General features: G+C 42.0%; 1 protein-coding gene across 4 annotated transcripts in view; it reads right to left on the reverse strand.

Annotated features, from left to right (window-relative positions):
• The window catches only part of MAP3K5 (mitogen-activated protein kinase kinase kinase 5), a 102,461-nt gene that overhangs the window by 46,804 nt on the left and 30,238 nt on the right, over nt 1-25,419 (reverse strand). For all 4 annotated transcript variants that reach the window (XM_053382022.1, XM_053382019.1, XM_053382020.1 and 1 more), the window contains exons 2-7: nt 20,242-20,381; nt 17,351-17,374; nt 12,177-12,370; nt 9,015-9,183; nt 6,058-6,164; nt 1,103-1,273 (exon numbers count right to left, since the gene is read on the reverse strand). In XM_053382022.1, coding sequence (XP_053237997.1) covers nt 1,103-1,273; nt 6,058-6,164; nt 9,015-9,183; nt 12,177-12,370; nt 17,351-17,374; nt 20,242-20,381 — 805 coding nt within the window. The remainder of the gene's footprint in view (nt 1-1,102; nt 1,274-6,057; nt 6,165-9,014; nt 9,184-12,176; nt 12,371-17,350; nt 17,375-20,241; nt 20,382-25,419) is intronic.

Raw genomic sequence — 25,419 nt, forward strand, 5'->3', positions numbered from 1 at the left:
GTTTAGCATTATGTACAAATGCAGCTGGCAAGTAAAAGCCCTTCAAGGTGACAGACTTTATTTCCAGTCACAGTCTCACAATTTATTTAAAATTAATAAAAATTGAATAGCTTTTTATATCTGGCTTTTAAGAAGAATCTGTCTAGAGTTTTCTTTAGTGTGCGACAGAATCTCCTTTAAAAATGCATATGGAAACAATGCAAAATATACTGTAATACATTAAATGCTAAAGCCAAACCTTTATATCACTACAGCACATAAAATGTCTGCCCAGCACAATAATAAAAACTCAATGTAAACAAAATAAAACTGCACCAGCATGTCAGCCTTGTTACACCATGTATACAAGGAACTAAACATTCGGTATACAAGGTCAATTTAATGATTTAACAGCTCTAAACATTTTTAGCAGAACTCCTAGTACTATGCTGGAAGCTTGTTGCTAACAAGTCACTCTCTTCAACTTCTAATATCTGTCCTCCTTTAACCCTCTTCTCTCTCTCTGCTACAGGCTGCTGCTTTTTGGTTATGCCTGCTTGGCTATAGTCATCTACTGGAAACTGGCACAAGCTGAACCCAACCAGCTGACAGCTTTGGGCCCACACCCAGACTAGCTAGAGACTTGTTAGCCAAGCTAACAAGAGGAAGAAAACCATCTTGCCTGATTTACCCTGTCAGCATTATAGCAGCAACGTGTCTGAGAAAAATCTGACAGCTAATAATTAACTTGTCATCGCTGTGTTGATATTAATAGAAAGTCTATCACCTAGCAGCGTTCACTCTTGTCCTCAGCTTGGAAACAAGCAGATCATGAGAGAAGATAGGAAGATAAGCCACATGGACTCATCAAGCATGCTTCAATGGGCAATAAAAAATAATGAAACAAAACTTCTGGCAGTGGAAGAGTTGGCCCCTATCCTCCAACATCAACTGTGAAGTTGCCCAGTCTAACTGGAATCATATTTATTCACTAGATTATTAATTAATTTTATGTAGCCATGAGTTTGTAGAAATAGAAAAAATGGAGCCCATTTCCAACTCCTATTGTCAGCTGGAGTGTTTTTGTTAAAATTATGTGGACATGTAACATGGTGCTACTTACCATAAGGTGCCTTGGTCTCTACTTTCTGTATCTGTAAATCCAGAATCCAGAAAGATATCTTTGTAGATCCGTCCCACAAGGCAGTACATATCAGAAGGTACTTGACTCTCATGTTCCACTAGAGGTATCATAATATCTAGAGCTTTCTGTCTGTCTCCAGGAAGATTTCGCCTGGGTGTTTTTAATATAAAAAAAAAGAATACAAAAATTTGAATTTGTCATAATTCTCTGTTGTCCTGATATATGAACACTTTACGTTCTTTCGGCATGGCTAGAATTTGAATAGAGCTGGGGGGGGGGGCAAGGCAGGGAGAAAAGATAGCTGTCTCATTAAATTGAATGAAAATAACCTTCTCCTTTTGCTCTTCACAGAAAATTATATTGTAGGCATCTGGCAGTATGACATAATGCATATGAAACAGGGAACATTTTAGTAAACTCTCTGTTCAGATATTACAGAATAGTTTCTCTTTGCAGTATGATTTTCATCTGGAGTTTTAACATAATGGGTTGCAATAAAGGTAGCAACAGGAAATGGATCTCATAATCTGTCACAGTCAGTTGAGGCTTTTTGACTTAAAAAAATAGTTTGTTGCTCTCAAGTAGGAAATCTAAAAATAAAACTACTTGCTGATTGGTCAGTGCAGGGAGAATCCATTCTTGCACTGACCACTTTTTGAAGGTCTTCCCATTCCATGTTCTCACGATCATCAGAAACATTCATTCCTTGGCTGACCTCAAATTAATGCAAGTTTCTTTGAGATGCAGAATTGCTTCTAATGCAACCGATTCCAGCATACAGCATTTCCAAGTAGGAAAAAGCACACAAACAAGCCATCGACTCTCAAATACAGATTTCTTTTGCTGCTTGTACAGTGTGTTTATATGCTAAAAAAATGATCCCATGTACAATTGTCACACATGGTAATCTAGATCTTGTTTGTATAGCTGTTCTACACAGAAGCTATACGTGCAGGAAATTAGTCACTTTTGAAGCATCCCTGGGTAAGCAGCCCTCTCCATATTTCCCTAGCAACACAATGAAGGAGGCATTCAAGAGTGCCTTTCTATGCTTTGCAGCTTTGTAAAATAATGAACAAATAAAGAATGCCCAAAGAGGCAAAATCACCAAATTAATTAGATTTTCTCCACATCATTCCAACTATATTTTATCTCTGTTTTGTCCTCAACTTTCCATCTAGAAAGCTGACTGATAATTGAAATTTAACATGGCTATAAGAGGCTAAATATTCACTTAATACAGAGTCCATTTCATGTCACATATGTTATGTAACCATTTTGTAAAATGCTGATTAAGTGGTGGCAACATTTGCTCCAGATTTTTGCAGTGTAATTTTTCTCACCTGCTTACTTCCCGGTTGCCACTTTGCTCTCTGCTTATCAAACATGCAAGGCACAAGTCCCAAAACTGGATATGACACTTTGTTCCAAGTGGATTTGCTCTGAGCAGTAGACTCACATGATTCTGCTTCCACCCCATTATTTGCCAAAGGAATAATGCATTGTTTCAAGCTGAAACATTAGAAGAACGAGCCTCACTCCTACCTCAAGTTGCCTAAAGTATTTTACAATTTACTGTTATGAGATATTCAAAATTTAAACTGGTACCCACACACTTTCCGTTCTTCAAGATTACAACAAAGGTGAACTTTCTGTACATTTATTTATGATGATGATAAGTTTAGACATATTGTGCCATAACTACAACTATCACAAGGCCTGTGAAAGCTATCATGGCTCACAGATTACAGTTAGAACTTCCTTAGAATGCGAACACATTACTAGTCAAGAGAAAAGAGATTGCCAAGTATCATTTCAGTTGACCCTGGGAACTGGCCTATCCACTTCCACTGTGTCATCTTTGCTTGCCCAGTAACACACACACAACTCATCCTATTCCATACCCCACTTCAAAACAACCTTCTTCCATGAAATCTTTTCTGCTCCTTTTCAGTTGAACCTTCACCAACCTGGTGCCCTCCAGATGTTTTGGCCTACAAGTCCCATTAGCCTCTGCTCACAAGTCACTAAGTTGACAAAGGCAGCTCAAATGCAAGCCTTGTCCTCCTTATAACCATTCAAAGCCAGGAAATGTTCAATTTCCCTTTTTAAAATAATATTTTAAAAAACCAAATAGTTGCCCCTGCATATTCTTATGCAGGGACAGAATGCCTTGTATATTCTATGCCGTGCTAAGCACACCTTTGTTGCTAGATAGCTAAAGGAATTCCTGAGGAAGGCCAAATTTGTCCAGGTGCAGAGCTTCCAAATCTGATAAGAAAGAAAGCCAAAGTTCAGAGCCCCATCAGTTGCCCTCTGCTTCTTGTTATCTGCTGCCACTTCCTAACAGAAGCTGTTTTGTCCCACCTATTTCCCAAAGCCACCACAGATATCACTGTGTGAAATAAACTGGCAGCTGCCAGAAGACAGTGGCGGCATTGCAAATGGAGTATTGGCTGCACTGTAGCCCAACATTTTGCTGCCCAGTTCTGAGCTTGCCCAATAACTTCTCTGCAGGGTTATGCTAGGGCACATAACCATAGCAGCTTCTATGTTATATATGGCAGAAGGCTTCAAATGCTGGTCCAACAAGCTTCCCCAAATGTAACTGAAATCAGTGTCAGGTCCCACTACAATGCAGATCAAAAGAAATTGGAGGAGAGAGGGAGGGACCAGGGTCAGGTGAGGTCTAACTTATTCCAGGAAATATAAGTAGGGGTGTGTGGGGGGGTGTAGGGGAAGCATTATTTCTAATGGTAGCAATCGACATAAAGAACAAGAATCATAGACTATTGCATTATGTAGCAGAGCAGTGAATTAGGGCTTACATTGTGCTTTATTTTGTGATCCAGATAAGACATTTCATATATGCACATCACCAGATGTCTTGCAAACAAGAGATGGTCTAAACATTGCATTCGTCACAAGGATGCAAGCCTCTAGTGACAATATTTAGTTACCTAAAATATTTATATGCTTCCCTTCATTTTACAAAATTTGCAAGGTGAATAAAACAACTCCCAAGACTGTTTCACAACAATAATAAAAAAAAGTATCATGCACAGTAGAATGCAACATTAAAACAAAACCCAACAAATACAAGCATAAACCCAGCAGAATCAGTAAAAAAACCAACCCTGAGTTTAAACCAGCTTCACCGACATGCTGGAAGGTCTGGGTAAATCATTGCCTGGTGTCAGAAGGACATCAGATTCAGTGCCAAGTGAGCCTCATGGGAAAGGCATTCCACCTCCACACGGGACAACTGAGGGCACAGCACACAACAGTCACCACCAGCTCAGCTTCAGAAGAGTGGAAGGACTCAAGGAAGGGTCATTGATGAGGATTGTAAAGTTTGGTCAGCTCAGGTGGGGAAAAATAGTCTTTTAGAGGTGTCTGGGTCCTAAGCTGTTTTGAGCTTTTAAAAGCAACAGAACCTTTGACTGTGCTTGGTGACTGAATAGCAGCAAGTGTTCTCATTTTTCAAAGCAACTATTTCCCACAGCCATTCCCAATTAATAGTCAAGCACCTCTGTTTTGAACTGAAGTTTCTGAAATGTTTTCAGAGGAAACCTCACATACTTCAGTCTAATTTGGAGGTTACTAGGAAATGGAGACTGGTAGCCAGGTATTCTCTCCCTCCAAGGGGAATCATTGCTGATCCAAAGGCAAAAGCACGGGGAGGCACCAATTTGAGCTATAAAAGTAGATGCAAGCCAAAAAGTGCAGGAAAAATAGTTTTCAATGTAGAGACATTCCAACAAATGTTTTGCATCAGACATGCTGTGAACAAACTGGCTCTTCCTCAGAGGGTTCATTTTAGTTATAACTGGAGAACTTGCCTTAGCTGGTAAAAGGTACTATATTGCATAGATGCCAATTGGTCTCCAGTAACAAAACTGGGTGTTTCAGCTCTCCAAAACCTTTTGAGGGAATGCATCCAGAACAAGTTGAACACCACTGCACAGGTCACACAATTCATCAACAAAACCTCTGTCTTGACTGGACTAAGCTTCATTTTTTGGCCCATAAACTATCCCAGACAGATATAGCCAGGTATCAAAAACTCCACACCAGAATAGATATGACTTAGCTAAATTGTTTAGCACAATTCATTATGTAAATTAAGACCTTCAAGTCATAAGCATTCCAGTTTCCACCAGGGAACACCATTGATGTAGATATCTAGGCTAGCTCTAAGTGAGCGAACTGCCTCCATCTCAGGTGCAATGAAACCTTAATGATATTTGATTACTGAAGGCTCAGATCATAAATACGGTAAGTCACCAAGTGACTAACATACTAAAGAGGCAACACAGAGATTTCATTTCTCTTAGCAATTCTACAGGCCCTACTGCGCCCTGCCATGCCCCCAGTTTGCCTCGTGCACAATTTAGAGAACCACAGCTCAAAATTTTAGTCTACCATTCTAGTCCTAAGAGAGTATTCATACAGGCTAATTCTTTCAGCCACAGAGAAGACATGCTGTATTCTTGCAAGGGCACAAGGCCCTCTTACAATTACATGCCTACAGTACATTGTGCACATGTACGTCAGTGTGCATGCTGCACATCATGTCTGACCAGAATTGTGCTGATTTGTACTTTATGCTTTTGAGTATGTTTCATGGATTGTTCAATCAACAATCGTCTCTTCATGTTTTCTGTTTGATCAAACTGCTTTCATAATCATGAGCAGAAAGTAAAGTTAAATACCGATTTTCACACAGATGGAAAGCCAAATCTAACTCCCAGGGTGTGAAGGAAGAATAAGATGAAGTAAAGAAGGCAGGGAAATGCAGAAAGAGACATATGACTCAAACAAGAAGTTCCACTGAAAAAGCTAAGAAAAGCTTCAAGCTTTTGTAGAAGGAACATTTAAGGAAATGACTTACATGAAACCAACAAAATTTCATTAGGAAGGAAAGATCTTACCTGTTCAGTGCAAATGCATAATGAAACTTCACGTGATGATGCAAAGCCAAGTCAAAGGTTGGAAGTTTTTCTAATGTCTCTACCAGCTTCACAATAGAATCATAATCCTTCCAAGAAACAGAATGAAAGGATTTATTTAAGTCATTATAGCAAAAAAGGGAGATAAGAGTAAACTTTCCTGGTGCACTTCTGACATGACAAAACGATTTAACAGTTGCACCTGAAGAGGCACAAGTTAAAGTGGACACTATAATCATAATGTTCTTCATTATCTAATGAAAGAGCTTTTACTCAACCATCCTTTTTCTGCTTCCATTCAACTGCCACCAACTTACTTCTGAGCAGACATGTATAAAATTGCACTGTTCATTTGAAAAACACTAATTTAAGCCTGATGTCCCCAATGCAGCACCTACCAAGGCAACTTGCCCACCCAACAAAATGAGGGTTTGGGGGAGGGTTGCCGCCCTTTTAGTCTGTGTTATATTGGTTGGTAGGGTAGTAATAGATCTTGATGCCTTTTTGTGTGTTTGTGGGCTGGTTCTGAACATCACCAGTTTTTCTTTTGTGAAATGCATATTCTGTGGTGCCAGAATTCCAAATGTGCCCCTGAACTGAAAAAAATAATGGGCTGCAGGTGGTGATTGAATTAAGCATAATTAAGCCATATTTCTTTTTCATAGGAAAATGGACTATTAATAGCAAATAACAAATGAGGTAAAATGAATAATTAAAGCTTTCTCTACACACAGGAATAGAAACTGACACAGGTATAATTAAGAAAGGTTATTCAAAGGGCAATTAACATAGGCTAGTTATCACCAATCCCCCCACCTGTATTTATCAGGAAGTAATAAAAACAGACTGAATTTACAAGGAGGAAATGTTTCAGTTAAAAGGCACAAGAGCCTTTGAAAAGCTTCAATAATGCCTTGCATCTCCAAAGTAGACAGGCTGTTGCTTTACTGCAAAAAACAAAACAAAATAAAATGCAACTCAGGTCTAAAAAACATTAGATGCTAACAGAAAACACTGAAATGCAACAGGCTGACAATGATGCTGTCTGGATGCCCCATAAAAAGTGAATGAAGGATGTCAGTGTGGGTTCGTGTGAAAGCAGCCTAAGAAACCAAGAAAATATAATGTGCAGTTCCTGGGCACATAGCTATATAATCATTCCAGAGCTCTCACTTGAACAGCAGCTCCTCCTGTCATACCGGAAGTGGATTTCTATATAAAGTTTTGTTGGGCACAGGAAGCAGAACACGGACTGTTTGAGCAGAAGCACTACCATAGGCTGTTAGGATTCCATAGACGGATTTTAAAATAGTTTTCATTTAGAATGATGCAAGGAGACACAAGTGAGCTCTCCTGTCTCACCCTCCTCCAAATAGGGGTTTTTAAACACCATCACAGGAGCATGTGAACAAGTACATGAAGGACCACAGCTCCGTTGCAGAGCACTCACTTTACATACAGAAGGTCCCAGCGTCTCCAGATAGGGCTGGGAATATTCCTGGTTTGAAGCCCTGAAGAGCTACTGCCAGTCAGTGGGGGCAATATGGAGCAAGGCAGTATAAAGCAGCTTTCTATGTTGCACTGGGACTCCTGCAGCTTAATCTGACAGTAGTTCCTTGCATACTATCAGATGGCACTTCTGTAGAGTTAACCCTAGAAAAGTGATTCCCCCCCCCAATCCACTTTGTGAAGTGCTATAGCAAGAAAGGGGATCTAAGTCAGTATGAGAGAACTTCCTATGTTGCACTGGGACTCCTTCAGCTTGCACTAAAAGTCCCAGCATAGGCATGGAATTTTGTCACATAATTTCTTTATAACCCAGCTACCAAACTTAACACAGTCTTCTCCAATATGCATAATATAATAGACTTTTTTTAAAGGAATTCAGAATCCTAGCCATTATACACCCACCCCTTTCCACAAACCTAGGCATAGATGTACACAAAGTTGCCATGGCAACAAAGTTCTGTTTTTAAATCTGGCAACTGCATGAGTGCTTTCACTCTGCAGTGAGACATAAGTGCCAGTGAGCCATTTGTCCAGAGCTCCCCGCATGCGTCACCATGCTCTTTTCACTGGAAGCAGCAGCTGACCCAGATCCATTTACTGGTCAAGCATTTGCTTTGAGAATTTCCAGAAATGGGTGCCTGCAGCAGATATTAATTCCCTCTATTTCTGATGTTCAGGGGTGTGTGCTACTCACTGCTCATGTAGCCAAAACCCGTGTTCTGGAGCAGAGGTGTGGAACCCAAGGGCCACATTCCCTTCTGTGCAAGCTTCTGAGGGCCACATGCCTAATGGTAGGTGGGCTGAGAGACAAAAGTGGGTGGGCAAGCTAATGCAAAGTTTACTTTTGTGTGGTAGGCATTACCAAGGTTGTAGGACACATTTCAACCATGAAAAATTACCAGGGATTGGAAACAAGGCCACTGAGGGAGTGTGGCCTGGGAAGTGTTGTAAGGGCAGATAAGAGAGGCCTGGAGGAATAAGGTTCTCCACTGCTGCTCTAGAGGGAAGTATTAGCAGGCTCAGGAAACCTACAAAGGTTTTACCTTATTTATTTGTTAAACATATATCTCCCCCACCCCACCAGGAATGCAAACGTCCAAATGATAAATCAATACAGACTTACAGTAGGAGAAAAACACCTTTTGGCAGGGGAACCTTAATGGGGGCAAGCCTCCTCTGAAATAAGGGCCTTGTGTGTTTAGTTAGCCACGGAAAGCTGACTGACCAGGGGTGTGTGGAAAACTGGCTGGGAGGTGGAACTCGAATGAAATATCTGTGGAAGAAGGCACATCTGACTTCTAGGAACAGTGAACAGGAGCACTCCACAGAGTATGATTTTGTTATAATGGATTAAATATGTTAGTAGTGAGAAGAAATATGTCGGTGGAATAATAGGAGCAATACATTCAAATTAAACAATAGGAGCCTACCTGAATATCTCTGTAAGACAACAACAAGTTTATCACAATGTCAGCAGACAGAAGCTCAATGTTATCCACCCGTTGTCGTATCCTGGCCAGTTCTGTGGCTAGTTCTTTTCCTGTGTATAAGTTACGTGCTTTTCGGATATCATTAAGAATTGACTCCCTGAAGTATTGACTAGAATGGAAAAGAAAACTATCAATTTAAGCCTGAATATTTAAGGACAGCTACTTGACTACCTAATTCTACAGCAGACACAACGATGAAGTACGAATGTGGGGCTTTCATTTCTACTGCTACTGGAGACTATAACTGGCAGTAAGAGAACCAGGAAGACGAATCAAGGTAATGAAAGGTGATGTCAAGAATGATAGGAGTTATAGTCCAATAACCACTGGAGGGACAAAGATTCCCCAACCCTGCAATAAAGAGCTGCATATATGGATTGAATGCAAGAAACTGCAAGCTGATCACTTCTGTAATGCAGCCATATAACATGCTTCATCCCTTTAAATTCAGAAGAACACAAAATATTTTCAAATCACGGGATGCATGAACAGAAGTCACATCCCATGTTTCATATACATAGTTCAGCATGGTAAGGGATGTTGGAAGCTGGGAGAGAGTTGTGCACTTCTTTTTCTTGTAGAGACCAAGGCTCTTCTGGGGCAACTTCTCATTTTCAATGGGAGGGGTACAAAAAGAAGTAGTGTCTCTCTCCCCCTCCCAGACCTAGTGATGTTGAATTCTTGAGAATAATCTTTTGGAGAATATTCTCGATTAATGAGAATATTAGAGAAATTTCATTTAAAATAAGAGAATATACATTTTAATGCATTGAAAATTATATAATTAGTTAATATACATGTTTATTCATGGGTAAACTTGTTCAGATGGCAACCAAAAATTGTACAGATACTTTTATTCAATGGGGCAATGCAGTGAATTCACATTCTTTGATTTTTTGCACCAAACTTGAAATTGATTGTATAGGCCTAGGTACTTTAAGTGTACAAAGCATTAAAGCTACTTTCTGTAAAAACCAAACAAAACAAAACAAAAGAAAACAAAACACTGTGTGCCCAGGGATGCAGAATTGCTAAGAATCAGGTCACACCAAAATAGAAAAAAGGCTATTACATATAGTTGAAATACATACAAATTCAAATGTTCATCAAATGAAATAGCATTTTTAAAACTAAAAAAAATTAATTTTTCTGTAGCTCACATTTCAGAACTGCCAATAGTGAATGACACAATGCCCAGTAATGTAACTGGATCAAAAAAATCATTATTCATTACTTACATCAGCAATATCACAGCTTGACTTATTATTTACTAGATTTTAAAAATGTGAGTTATAAAACTGGTTCTTACATTAGAATTTACAGTTTGTGGAGAATATTCTCCGGAGAATTTTCTAGCATAAAATTCACCTCACATCACTTCCCAGACCCACCTTTTACTTTTCAGGTACTCCCTTCAGCTTCTTGGTGTGTGGAGTACCTCAGGGTGCGATACTCTCCCCAATGCTTTTCAACATCTTTATGCGCCCCCTCGCCCAGCTTGTCCGGAGTTTTGGGCTGGGTTGCCATCAGTATGCCGATGACACCCAACTCTATCTGTTGATGGATGGCCATCCTGACTCGGCCCCAGACACACTGACCAGATGTCTGGAAGCTGTGGCTGGATGGTTACGTGGGAGCCGGTTGAAGCTAAATCCTTCGAAGACAGAGGTCCTGTGGCTGGGACGGGACGATATGGGATTGGGGGGGCAACTCCCATCTCTTGCGGGGGCGCAGTTAGTGCCAGCACCGTCCGTTAAGAGTCTGGGTGTAATCTTCGACACCTCCCTTTCCATGGAGGCGCAGATTGCAGCTATAACAAAGGCGGCATTTTTCCATCTCCGCCAAGCTAAGCAGTTGGCTCCTTACCTCTCTCGCCCTGACCTAGCCACTGTGATCCACGCGACGGTCACCTCCAGACTGGATTATTGTAACTCGCTCTACGTGGGGCTGCCCTTAAGACTGACCCAGAAACTCCAGCGGGTGCAGAATGCTGCAGCGAGACTCCTTACGGGGTCTTCGCTGCGAGATCACATTCATCCGGTGCTATATCAACTGCACTGGCTCCCGGTGGAGTACAGGATCAGGTTTAAGGTGCTGGTTTTAACCTTTAAAGCCCTATACGGCCTAGGACCCTCGTACCTACGGGACCGCCTCTCCTGGTATGCCCCACAGAGAAACTTACGGTCTTCAAATAAAAACATCTTGAAGGTCCCAGGCCACAGAGAAGTTAGGCTGGCCTCAACTAGAGCCAGGGCTTTTTCAACTGTGGCTCCGACCTGGTGGAACACTCTGTCACAAGAGACTAGGGCCCTGCGGGACTTGACATCTTTCCGCAGGGCCTGCAAGACAGAGCTGTTCCGCCAGGCCTTTGGCCAGGGCACAGCCTGACTCCCTCCCTCGGCAATCTTCGCAGAGCTCTGGCCCAATGGTGGCCAGTGGCTTGAATTTAATTAATTTTATAATGAATGATTTTAGAGTGTTGTTTGTGTTGTACTTTTGTATTGTTTTATTGTTGTTAGCCGCCCTGAGCCCAGCTTCGGCTGGGGAGGGCGGGATATAAATAAAATTTATTATTATTATTATTATTTATTATTGAGCTTTTGAAGAAGGCGAGGTAGGATTGTGGGTTCTTTCTAGTTTCAGTGATATCACAGCTGGGGTGCATTGGCCTTGCTAGCAAGCAGCTTAACCAGGAACAACGTCACCCCACCCAGGTCACTCCCAATACAAAGAATGCTCCTACGCACAAGGTTGCACCTGACAAAGTTGTTCCATTTGCATAAACGCTTGTGCAGTAAAACATCCCCACCATCTCCTACCCATGCACACACCACAAATTTGTTCTGGGACTCTCCCCAACCCTAAAGTAGAATGGTGGGAAGTGTGTGGGGATGGAAGAAGAGTAAGAGGAAGGGCAATTGGACAAGCAGAAGTCGTTGATTGAATGGGACAACTTCACTGTACAACCTAAGAACACACAGATCATCATCCCTTGGATGCTACTACCATATGCTATACTTGTCTCACTGATGTTCTTCCCCCTCTTGAAAGGATTTCGCATGTGAATTTGGCAGAAGATTGCATTATGGTGAGGATCCTTACCTTGAGCTGGCCTGTGCCACCTTCAAAAGCTGAATGAAACGGTCAACCAAAGGTAAACATATTGGCCCGAGCAGAAGTTCAAAGCTGGGCTGCATCAGCTCAGTTAGTCCTTTCATAAAACTGCTGTCACAACAGTAGACTTTGTTATGGGGAGTTATCATATATGGTACGAATATGTAGTTGCCAGTGCACATCTGCAGGAGAAATAAAAATATACACTCTGTATGAATTACGGCATGAGAATGCTTTATTAAAGCTAAACCATTGGACCCATTGAAATCAATGGACTTGAATAACATGTCAATTCATTTCAATAAGTCTGATCTGAGTATGACTTAGTTAGCTATAACCCAGTGCAATCTATGTTCAATGCTTTTCTGTTTATTACAGCAATCCCTTGGGGGGTTATCTGTCAAGGACCACATGCCAGTTGCAGTCAGGGCAAAAGCTAGCAGCTAGTGGGGCAAAGCCCAAAGAGGACAGTGCACAGCCCTTTCTCTTTCTTTCTTTCTTTCTTTCTTTCTTTCCATCATCTTTATTTTATCTCTCTATGTGTTTCTGTCCAGCTGGGAGGGGAGACAGGTTGGCTGAGAGCTGAGGGTCTCATAACATTAGACCAAAGGTTGCAGATGGCTCACATTTGCTTTAAAACAATTCAGGTTTGGGTTTGTAAGTAGTTAAAAAAAAAGAAAGGATATTGTTTGCAAGCTCAGTGGTACACTGAATGATTACTATTTAACTTCCTATTATTTCACATTTCCACACATGTGGATCTGCAAGGCCGCCCGGACAACAACAGAGCAATAAAACATTGCTAACCCAACAGCAAAAGCAAAACTAACCACAAGGATCACAAAGAGATCAACAAAACTGCTTTGAGGTGGGGGCTTGTTTGTTTGTTTCTTACAATCAAGCAATATATAAACTGTATGAAATAAGCAAATAATTTCATTGGAACAGTTACCGTATTTTTCTGTGTATAAGGCTAGGTTTTTAAACCAAAAAATTTGGTTTAAAATTGGGGCTCGTTGTATACATGGGTAGTGCTGAAGGGTGTTTTCTTAATTTCTTAATTTGGAGTCCCCCAAAACAGGGGGTGTCTTATACATGGGGGAAGAAGAATATCCCGCTTTATCACTACCCTAAGGAGTCTCAAAGCGGCTATCTCCTTTCCCTTCCTCCCCCACATAAGGAGTCTTATACATGGAAAAATACGGTATGTTTTTAATAGTTCTCTCCTCCCTAGTAACGATGAAGCTCAATGTACCTCCCTCAGGAGGGAATTTCTCAGTCCTTACAACTACTCAAACAGCCCTACCTTGTATCACCCATGACACTTCAGATAGCAAGCAAGGTGGGCTTCTAATGACTGAGTGAAGAAGTAGGTCCACGTGGTAGGTTATTTACAATGGATGTTAATGCCATGTTCAGGTGCTTTGAGTATTCAGGCAAACCTCTGTATCTATGAATTCGGGGCAGGACAGGTACTGATGCAAGCACTGCCCTCAACCTTCCTATGTCCTCAATTCCTAACCATCTCTATGTTGTGTGTGGAAGGCCTATAGGGGCTTCTACTCAAAGAAGCCCTCTGCACACCTTCATATAACAAAGGGAAGGCCAGGAACTGAGGGGGACATGGGGTGGGGCTTGCATGTGCCCCTCGGTGTCCCCATCTACACTGTGAGCTTTCACATTTTAGAAATTATGGTTGAAACTTCATTTTGGTGTCAGAGAGCTCAAGCAGAGTAAGATCAGTTTCTTAGTATATCTACGGTGGTGTCCTTATCAGCGTTATACTGCTATAGGGAATGTTACAGGGAAATCTCAGAAGATATCTAGTTTCTGTTACTGAAATACGAACAACCCTAAGGAGAACTTATAGCAAAAGACTGGAATTACAAAGTCCTGTTTCCTTAAGCCACATTGGGACTTATTTCCAAATAAACAAGCTAGCAGTTGTATTATCTATATTCCCTCTCTGTGCAATAATCACAACTCCTCTTGGCTATAAAGATCCTGCCAGCTCTGGAGAAGCTATGACACGTTCATTATTGAGCCTGTCACCACTACACCACGACAAGGTGGTAATCTCACAGCATTCATAATTACGTCATCCAGTACTTATGCTTGGTTAGTGTGATAGCGAAATTGCCAATATTATTGTGGTGATGAGTCGGTGATGAATCAGTTCTCTTTTCTACAGCCCTTGCTGTGTCTCTTTCAGAGACCATCCATAATAACTGTATTGCGTAAGACTTATTGTTGAAAGTACTTCTCTGCAGGGTTTTCCGTTCAAACAGTTGTAACAGATGGCAAAATTTAGAGCATGCTATTAAGCCCATTTCTCACATAATTTTCAGCAATCAAGTCAACATGTGCTAATATTGTGCTTAATACAAATATACAGCAGAGTGTCCACTTTTACAAGGAGAAAAATAGACAGATTGCTATCTAGCTTGCTATCTAATAGGGATAAGACCAACACACATTTGCAGGATATTGAAATGTTGACAAACTTTCTCATCTTTCATTAGTGGAGCAATTCTCACAATTGTTTTGAGTGTGATAAGCTAGGGGTGAGGAATCTCGCCTACACTTGTATTTCATATAGCCCTCTGGATCCCCTTCCACCCATTAGCTCTTCATCAGGGAGTTGCTAAGAGGGTTAAGAGCTTTGATGTGGTGAAATTACAAATATCTGCTGCACGAAAATCAAAACAGAAGGGGGACAGTCCTAAGCAGACTTGCGTTTCTTGCAAATATGAAAACAGCAGTCCATACATTATGCAATTTCATGCATGCAATATTCAGGATGTGATTGCATTTTGAAGTTTGAGGCTTCAAATAACTGCAATGCTTGCAGTTCAGCTGTGTGCTGACCTTATTTGCAGCCTTCTGCTGGGATTGCTGAGTCCTTGCTGCCTTTTGCACAGTCATGATAAAGGCTGCTGAAGAGCTTTTTAAAAATTTAAACTACAAACCTTGTTTTTTTATTTAAAAAAAAACTCTCAAGGAGGTGAAACCTGAGTGGAATTACTAAGAATTAAAACATGACTTTGTTTCCACAGGAAATCGCTCTTGGTGTATGTGTTTTAAAGGTGCATGATTGCATGTCTAAAACGTGACCCTTGAATAGCTTTCCACTAGGGCAGGGGTGTCCAACAGGTCAATCGGGGATTGACAGGTTGATTCCCGGGAGGTTCTGGTCAATCATGGGCTCCTTTTAGTTTGCGTTGGCATAAGAGCATCCTGCCCCAGCCCCTCGGCCCGGCCTCCATTTTCGCATGATCAGTGTAACAATCTGTGAGGCAGATTGTTTCCTTAGCGATCTTTTGGTGAGCAACTTTTCCCCTTACTCCTTTACTCAATGTTGACATTTTCCTCCTCCTTAAAAAAAAGCTCAACAACTTTGACCTGATCCCCTGAAAAACAGCATGTTGTGCATATCTATTGTAACACGAATGGGGAACCTATGCTCTTCTAGCTTTTGTTGAACTCCAACTACCATCATCCCTGGGAGTGATGGGACTTGGAGATCAGCAACATATGAATATGGCAGGTTACTCTACTTTGCATTATAGAGAATTATGACAGGTGTCCAGAGGATACCAGTTTAACCTGTTCATGTGAGATAGAGCATATTAAGGTTTCAACAGCACAAAACACTTCAATATCGAAAGACATATCTGCATAATGGAAACATCCAGAAGCCTGCTGCATCTTGTTTCTAAAATATAATCTCTTTGAAACACATTTCCGGTTCCTGATGTAGCCACAAAATATATAGAATAAAAACAAAAATATCCTATCCATCTTCCCTACTGTTCCTCCTTTGCATGATTGCAGCTGTCTATAAAGTGCTTTGGGAATGCACTCACCCAATGAGTCAAAGTCAAAGCCAGTCAAAGTCTTGTGGAAGGACTGCTACTCACACAACGGGACTCCCCTCCCTTTCTCCCCAATACTGGCTAGGTGAGGGGGTTGAGAGATCCCCCTGAACATCACACAAGGGGAGGAGAAGGAGGACTGTTCCATCTGACAAACGGAACAGTTTAGATAATTGTGATGCCAACCAAAGGAGAAAACCCACAAGGCCAGCTTCCTTCCTCCTAATCAGTTCCAACAGTTTGAGGCAAATATGAAAGAAAACCATATTCAGCTGACAAATGGTTATTCTGAAAAGCTGAGGAACAAGTGTTTCCCTGTTGTTGTTGTTGTTGTTTGTTTGTTTGTTTGATAAAATTTATACACCACTTGATTGTAAAAACAAGAAACCCCAAAGTAGTTTACAGAAAGGTGAAACAAACATACAACGGTTAAAATATTAAAACAGATTAAAATTGTCATTGCTAGAACCCCCTTTTCACCACTCTTCTCATTGAAAGCAGAACCACTCTCCACAATCCTATATGGTTTTGGGCACTATTTTAAAGCAGCCTGCGAGCAATTCTTCTGCCACGTCCCCAAATTAACTTGACTTTCCACATTCTGCTCCAACAACAAATTGCTGAATCCTAAAAAGACTCAAGACAAGCCTTTGGCTAGGTGAGCAGTCAACAGTTGTATAGTTCACCTCTGAATCTCAGAAGTTGAGGGACAAATGGCAACAACCTGCTTGTGGCTTCCTGGAAGCATCTGATGTTTGGATTACAACCATAAGAAACCAAATGCTAGACTATAGGAGCCTCTAGTCTGATCATGAGAGCTTTCCTTGTGTCCTGAGGATGTTGTATGGGAATTGTGGGCTAAATGCAGTTTATCAGTCCTGGGCATTTGTAAAAGCAGGAAGCTTATCTATCTGTACATAGTTTCCAAAAGCAGGAAAAGGAAAGCAACTTGCTTAAAATCAAGCCAAAGGGAAGAAATAAGAGTAGGAATGGGAGAAGGGAATGCATGGGGGTAAGAATCAAGGAAGTTTGCTTGTGTGAAGGGAGAAGAGACAAATTGTAGAAAACCTGGTAAAGACAATGTGAAGTGGTAAACATGGCACTAGCAACAGGTTAATTAATGCGATTTCTAGTATTTGCTGCTGGAAATTCAGGCATTTTGACCTGAGTAACAGAGATATATGGAATAGGTGTATCAGAGAAAACTGAGTGGCATACTTTTAAACCTTCAGCTAAGTCGCTGGGCAATTCATACCACAATTTACTATTTTTGAAAAACATACTTACATTATTCTTCTGGCAAATAATTTCCTATAAAGAAAAAAAGATAGATATCAATTGTATAAATTGCAGATGATAACTAATACAGAACTTGCCCTTGGAATTTTGCATTTATTTTATGGGATTCCATTGCCTAGGGAGAAATTCCCTTTGTAATGAGTGCAAGAGATACAGATACAGTTACTGAACCTTCTCTTGTGCCTTTAACAACAGCCTGGACCACAGAGATTAAAAAGTGACACTTTCCCTAACATGAAGATAAAAGGGACAGGAGAAGATTCACCATTCTGGTTTATGGACTGGTGGTGACTTGAAGGCAGGCTTTTTCGACGTTAGCACCAGTGTCAGAAATATGAGAGCCCCATCTGTACTGGCATTCCACTGTTTTTTGAAGGCACACCTGTTTACAAAGGCATTCTCTTGACCTAGTCTCCTGCTTTAACTGCCGTGCTGTTTTCATGGAATGGTCTTACTCTACGTTTTAAATGCTGTACATTTTAACCGTGTTAAATGTAATGTAATTTTATGTAATTTTATAAACCATTCAGAAGCCTTTTTTGGCATTAAGTAGTAGATCGATTGATCAATCTGATTAATAATGCTACATGTCAGACTGTTGTTGAAGGTGCAGGAGTAAGGAATTGTGGCAACCTTAGATACAAAACTGGGCAAATGTTACCAGTTCCTGTTAGCAAGATAGCAGTTGAATTTGCAACAATATGCCAGCCAAGGTTATTTGTTAATAAATCCATTGCAATGTCCATTCTGAAGATTTGCGCCGGCACAGCTACTTGACAACTATTTTTATCCAATATATTAAATACTAGTTGCTATTATTGGGAAACTCATATTCATCAGTTATCATTATGCATATCTTGCTGTGCTGTCAGTTGCCATGGACACGCCTTTGAATTGACTGCAAGGAAGGACTTAAAAACATCCAGATGCTGCACACTATTTCTGAATGACACAATAAAAGGGATGCGAGGAAACCACAGGTTAGCTACATAACTTCATCTGTTCAAAAGTCCAAACAGCTTAGTATTTGTAGGCCTGAAGTAAGATAAGGTATATGCTTGTGCAGAGGGAGGAGTTGTGGTTAGAACTGATTTTGTTCACTTTTATTTAAACAGTTGTATCCCACCTACTTCCCAGACAAATCAAGACAGCTAACAAACCAAAATACAGGAGTAATATTTCAAATACAGTGGTACCTCTAGATACGAACGGGATCCGTTCCGGAGCCCCATTCGCATATAGAAGTAAACGTAACTAGCAACGGCACGTCTGTGCACGCACACGTCGCTTTTCGCCGCTTCTGCGCATGCGTGTGACATCATTTTGAGCGTCTGTGGAAGCGGCCAAACCCGGAAGTAACGCGCTCTGTTACTTCTGGGTTGCCGAGGAGCGCAACTCAAACGTGCTCAACTCGAAGCGTATTCAACCCGAGGTATGACTGTACAGAAAAATCAACAAGAAAACCCACTCATAACAACCAACAATCCCCCTCCTCATACCCACCCACAAACACCACAGTAATAATTCCAACACAACCAAGCTCCATAGTCCTTTTCAGAAAGTGAAATCTTTACCGGCAGCCTGCTACACCTCAGAATCCCATACTGATTCAGTTCTGTGTTTGATGCTCCTATATATCACAAGGTGTATGTATGTTTACATATATTTGCATCAGCTGCTGTTTCAGTTTTGTTTTTTGCCCACAGGTTTCTGAAACAGGGAATGAGACCAGTTGTGGGGTGTGGGGAGGGGGTGGAATGGAAGAACCAGCTGTGGGGTAGTAAAACCAGTGTCTCAGCCATTACTTCCTGCAATTCCAAAAACTGAATGCCATACGCTGTCAAATTAAGTCAACTACCTGTAGTAAGGCAAATGTGTAATGCATTGTGCAGGATCAGACCCCCATGGGCTCAGATAGTACAAGCACTCTCATCACACCCAGGCTTGCCCTCCATGGTTCTATAGTTTTAATTTGCTAGCGTAGTACGATGAGGTTGATACTAGGAAAAACTCCCTAACTGTAATTATAGTGCAACAATGAATTGTTCTGCCTAGGGAAGTACTGCTATTTTCTCCCTTGAATTTACCAGCATATACTGGATGGGCATCCGTCTTGGATGCTTTAGGATATCCTGTCACAGGAATGACATACTGGGTTTCTTCCAACTCTGTGGGTATGTCTGAACTAGAGTCTCTGTGGGCTAGTTAATTTCAATTTTTTATTTGTTCTTCAACATGTCCCACCCGTCAGTTCTTGCCGCTCTGCCCTTTGAACATTTAAGGTGCAAAGAGCAACAGGGAATCAATGCGGGCAAAAAGAGCGGGACAGGTGGGTGGACAGGCGGAGGAGGAATACAAGAATTTTAAAACATTACTTTAATGCAACAGGAAAATTAGCCACGGTGGAGTGAAGTAGACGTGGAATACCTTTTGGGTGTTTACTGCGATTTCCAAAACCTCTGTTCCAGGTTTCTTTCACACTGAGCTTTGAAGCAGTTTGACAGAAAGCAAGAGTAATTGGAAAGACATTTTGTGGTTCCCTTAGCATAGTATTTTTTATTTGTAAATGACTACCCTGTGAGGTAGGCTAAGCCGAGAGGCAGTGACTGGCCCAAGGTCACCCAGTGAGCTTCATGGCCAAATAGGGATTTGAAACCTGGTTTCCCAGGTCCTAGTCCGGCACTCTAACTACCACACCACACTGACCCTGTATGTTTGGCATCTGATTGAGTTTTCCTTTCCAGCTGTTAAGAAATCATGATGACAAATAAAACTGAGAATTGAGTAAGCGTATAGAACTCAATGCAATAAGACATTTCTCTGAAATTCTCAGGTCCCCTCCCACTTCAATCTTTTCAAGCTACAAGAGCGTCACTTACCTTCAATGACTGCAGAGAGTCTGCATTTGTATCACAGTAGAGGATAATATTATTGGCCATGCTGAAACTCTCTCGGACTCCCAGGTGATAGAAGAGGGAGGGCTGGCGGAAAGCATCACTCATCTCCACCACTGCAATATCTGCAAGGAAGAGTGAAAAATATGCTTGTCAATCTTAGTTTTAAAGTTCCAGCACTGCAAATATATTTTCAATTAACCTGATGGCTTTTCTCAGCAACCATCAAAGGTAGCTGCTGTCCTGGAGAACAGAAGTTGCTTTTAAAGCCAATTCCAAAACCAGTAACTAGAAAATGAACTACAGTGATGAAATGAAAAAGAACTTGCAACATTTTTTTGCTATGGAACAACAGATCTAAGCTTTTATTCCAAGAAGGCTGTACTTTAAGGGGAAATGGCAGAAGAGGAGGGATTTCCTCTTTGAAATAAATAAATAACTGAATCTTGAGGACTCTTCTAGTAGTGGTTCCTCATTGCAGCACTGGCAGCACATCTGGGAGCTATGCACAATTCTAATATTTTGCATTTATGGGTTCCACCTTTAAAGTGTTCTCATACATCAGGGAAGCATTATGCGGCTTTTATAACTTTCCGTTAACGGAGCCATTAGATTCCTGGCTGTTCACAGTATTTCGCTCCATGGTCTACCAGATTCCACGTAATGCTTCCACATAAAATAAAGTCAAATCATTTTTTTAAAAGTCGTTCCACATCACCTCATCTACCAAAGAACCCTGTGCATTAAAGAAGATTCTGGGACATGCCATAAGGTGTGCAGACAGTTCACATACAGAACTGGCCTGGCTTCCTGGGCATCATCCTTCCGATGCATGAAGAAAGAGTAAAACCTTAGAACGAACACTCTGTGCAATTTCACATTACAGGGAAAGATCAATGATAGAGGCAAATCATATTCCAGAAAAACTTGTCTCCCTTTGAATAACTTTCAATGAGTTTCAAAATTTACCAGAACACAGTCTGATATAACAATATACAATTTTCCCCCCTTTCCCAGAACATTTTTGTGATTGGTTACATGTAAGTTCTCATCCTGGAGAACTGAAATGTTTCTTGGATTAGATATTTATAAATTAAACATCCTAGAACTCTGGAACCCTTTAGCCATCCTCCTCTCCTTTGGTGATCCGATAATTTACACCATCCATACAGTGTAAATTGCAAGCAATATGTAGGAGTAATATTAAATGATAAGTAGACATATTCATCAGGGACACGGGTGGCGCTGTGGGTTAAAGCCTCAGCGCCTAGGACTTGCCGATCGAAAGATCGGCGGTTCGAATCCCCGCGGTGGGGTGCGCTCCCGTCGTTCGGTCCCAGCGCCTGCCAACCTAGCAGTTCGAAAGCACCCCCGGGTGCAAGTAGATAAATAGGGACCGCTTACCAGCGGGAAGGTAAACGGCGTTCCGTGTGCTGCGCTGGCTCGCCAGATGCAGCTTCGTCACGCTGGCCACGTGACCCAGAAGTGTCTGCGGACAGCGCTGGCTCCCGGCCTCTAGAGTGAGATGAGCGCACAACCCTAGAGTCTGGCAAGACTGGCCCGTACGGGCAGGGGTACCTTTACCTTTACCTTTAGACATATTCATCACTTTAGAGTCATGATTTGTATCCTTGCTTAAAGTTTACAACTTATTTATGAAGAGCTGCTGTCAGGGCTGGAGTCAAGAGCAGGTCAGAAAGCAAGAAGCAGAGTTTGGCAGGGAAGTTAACTCTTTATTAAAAGAAACAGCATACAACTCAGCAACACTTCCCAGCAAGTACTGCCCCTATGGAGCAGTGGCCAGGACTGATGGTCCCTGCCTTCAACCCCCTCTAAGGCTCCTCCTCTGCCGGATGTTTCCCAAGCAGTCTCAAACTGCTGTAGGGGTACCTTTAATCTCTGCTCCACTCTGCTCCACTCTGCATCATCTCATATGGCCTTGATACAAGGGGTGAGGGGAGCTTGTTGCGGTTTACAACACCTGGGAGACAGACTCCTGGGATTATTCTGCAGCCTCTGGGCACCCCTTCTCTGCTTCAGCCTCTGAGTCTGAACTACTCCCTGTCACAGGCTCTGCTTGCTCACTAAATCCCATCGCCTCTTCAGCATCCAATAACTCCCTCCACTCTTTGCCCTCTGACCTCTTGTCAGTGTCCCACCACCAATCTCCTGGCTTTGAGTCTCCCTCCTCTGGGAGTTCCCTGGCTGGTGCCTCCCACCACTCCTCCTCATCCAACTAATTCCTCACAGTTACATAAATTTCAGAAAGCTGAATTAAATGCAAGATTCCACATCTCAAAAGCAACATACTAATCCAGAGGTATCTTTTATCAGAGAAAGTAACTATAGATCAGGGGTAGGCAACCTAAGGCCCGGGGGCTGGATGCAGCCCAATCGCCTTCTCAATCTGGCCCGCAGACGGTCCGGGAATCAGTGTGTTTTTACATGAGTAGAATGTGTCCTTTTTAAAAATAAAATACAATATGCATCTCTGGGTATTTTGGGGGCATAGGAATTCGTTCATATTTTCCCCCCAAAATATAGTCCAGCCCACCACATGGTCTGAGGGACAGTGGACTAGCCCACAGTTGAAAAAGGTTGCTGACCCCTGCTATGGATAGTAGTCTTCTTACTTCTGCCTCCACAGTAGCTTCTGAATACCAGTTGTTGAAAACTGCAGGAGGAAGAGTGTTCTTATGCTTGGGTCCTGCTTCTGGGCTTCCCATGGGTATCTGGTTGGCCACTGTGAGGACAGGATGCTGGACCAAATGGGCTACTGGCCTGATCCAGCAGGCTCTCCTTGTGTTCTTATACTACCGTATTTTTTGCTCTATAACACGCTCCCAACCATAACATGCACATAGTTTTTAGAGGAGGAAAACAAGAAAAAAATATTCTAAACGAAACAGTGGATGTATGATTTTTGTGGTTCATGCTGTGGCCACAGACATGTGATCTGACGGTGAGTTTGGGGTAGCCCAATGCAAAAATCCTGAGGATCCATGTGGATCCGTGCTTTGTAACCACGTTTTTGCACCACTGCGGCCCCAGGCAACAGTGGGTGCGTGATTTTTTTGGTGCAAGCTGTAGCCATGGACATGCTATGTGATCTGATGGTGAATTTGGGGTGACCCAGTGCAAAAATCCTGAGGATCCGTGTGGATCCGTGCTTTGTAACCATGTTTTAAGTGGGGAGGGAAGGAAAAGCACTTAAGGGACAAGGAGCACGTGTGGGGTGGGTGGAGAAGGATGCTGTTAATAATGCAGAAGAGGGGTTTAAGAGGAGAAGGGTCTTATAAGAGGAGTGGGGAGGAGAGAGAGACAGAGAGCCTGCTTGTGAAAAACTTTGCTGCTATTTAGCGAGTGGGGAGGAGAGAGAGAGAGACAGAGAGCCTGCTTGAAAAAACGTTGCTGCTATTTAGCGAGTGGGGAGGAGAGAGAGACAGAGAGCCTGCTTGAAAAATCTTTGCTGTTATTTAGCGAGTGGGGAGAAGAGAGGGACAGAGAGCCTGCTTGCTTTAAAGGAGCCAACCGGACAGGAGCTGCTTACACTCGTGTAAGCGGCTCATCTCCTCTCCTCTCCTCTCCTGCTTTGCTCCTTTAAAGCAAGCAGGCTCTCTGTCTCTCTCTCCTCCTCACTCAGCGGCTCTTCTCCCGCTTTGCTGTTTCAAAGCGAGCCACGGAGGAGGGAAGGAGGGGGAACCATGGATCCTCTGCTCACGACTGCAGCAGATCCCCCCGCCATCCGTAGGCATTCGCTCCATAACACGCACAGACATTTCCCCTTACTTTCTAGGAGGAAAAAAGTGAGTGTTATGGTGCGAAAAATACGGTATATGTATTGTATCTCTCTTTAGTAAAGGTAAAGGTACCCCTGCCCGTACGGGCCAGTCGTGTCCGACTCTAGGGTTGTGTGCTCATCTCACTTAAGAGGCCGGGAGCCAGCGCTGTCCGGAGACACTTCCGGGTCACGTGGCCAGCGTGATGAAGCTGCTCTGGTGAGCCAGCACCAGCGCAGCACACGGAAACGCTGTTTACCTTCCCGCTATAAAGCGGTACCTATTTATCTACTTGCACTTAGGGGTGCTTTCAAACTGCCAGGTGGGCAGGAGCTGGGACCGAAAGACGGGAGCTCACCCCGCCGCGGGGATTCGAACCGCCGACCATGCGATCGGCAAGTCCTAGGCACTGAGGTTTTACCCACAGCGCCACCCACGTCCCTGTATTTCTCTTTACATTATAGTAATTACTTCTAAATCTACATTTGCTTTTTTTGTGATACGTGTTCTCCTTTTTGGCATGGCATAAGTGGTCTCTCTAGCTGCACTCCTGTCAGTCTATCAGCTTCACCAGAAGTGAATTCACAAAGAACAACATTAGAAGTATCTTGGATTCTCTTGTGTGGCCACACTCACGTTACAGGACAGGACTGGTTGGTTTTAAAACAGTGAAAGGTGTTGTCTCTGGGTAGGCTACCTACCACAAACCTGTACTATCCATTAACATTTACTGCATAAGCCTCAGTGCCATAATTCTCCTTAGTAACATAGCTAGCTTTGTGTTATTATTAAAGCAAGCAACCTTCTGCTCCTACAGCATCATAAAAAGGCAACATAGAAGACGTGTCTTTTCTCGTGAACGTGCCATCTGTCTTTCTCACCCACAACACTTCCTTCCCCTAACCATTCAGTAAATTGTGCTGATTTTTCAAAGGAAAAAAGTGGGGGAGAATCTGTAAAGAGTTTCTCAGAATCTAATAAGCAAATGGATATTTTCAGTTGTTAAAAATAGAGTAATATTTTGTTTGTTATAAAGTTATAGACACTTCTACTGATAATTCAAGAGTAGAAAGTAATGTGTCATTAGTAACACTTGTTAGATTAAGTAATTATTTTTAAAAAACAACCCTCAAACATTTAATTGACTGAAGAGTGCACCCTAATAAGCAGTCAGTAGATCATTTATACCTTTTTAATACCAGGGCTTATAAAAACTGCAGATGGCACACACTAAGAGGCATCTCCCCTGTTCTCCCACATAGGATGGATCTTCTAGGATGATCTGACACAACACATGAACACATCATTTGAAAACTATATTTCTTGCTTCTGAAATATTGTTTTTAACCATACGCAAATTTAATTAATGTGTTAATTTTAAAAA

Source organism: Podarcis raffonei, chromosome 3 (genome assembly GCF_027172205.1).
Source record: "Podarcis raffonei isolate rPodRaf1 chromosome 3, rPodRaf1.pri, whole genome shotgun sequence".
Taxonomy (NCBI): Eukaryota; Metazoa; Chordata; class Lepidosauria; order Squamata; family Lacertidae; genus Podarcis; species Podarcis raffonei.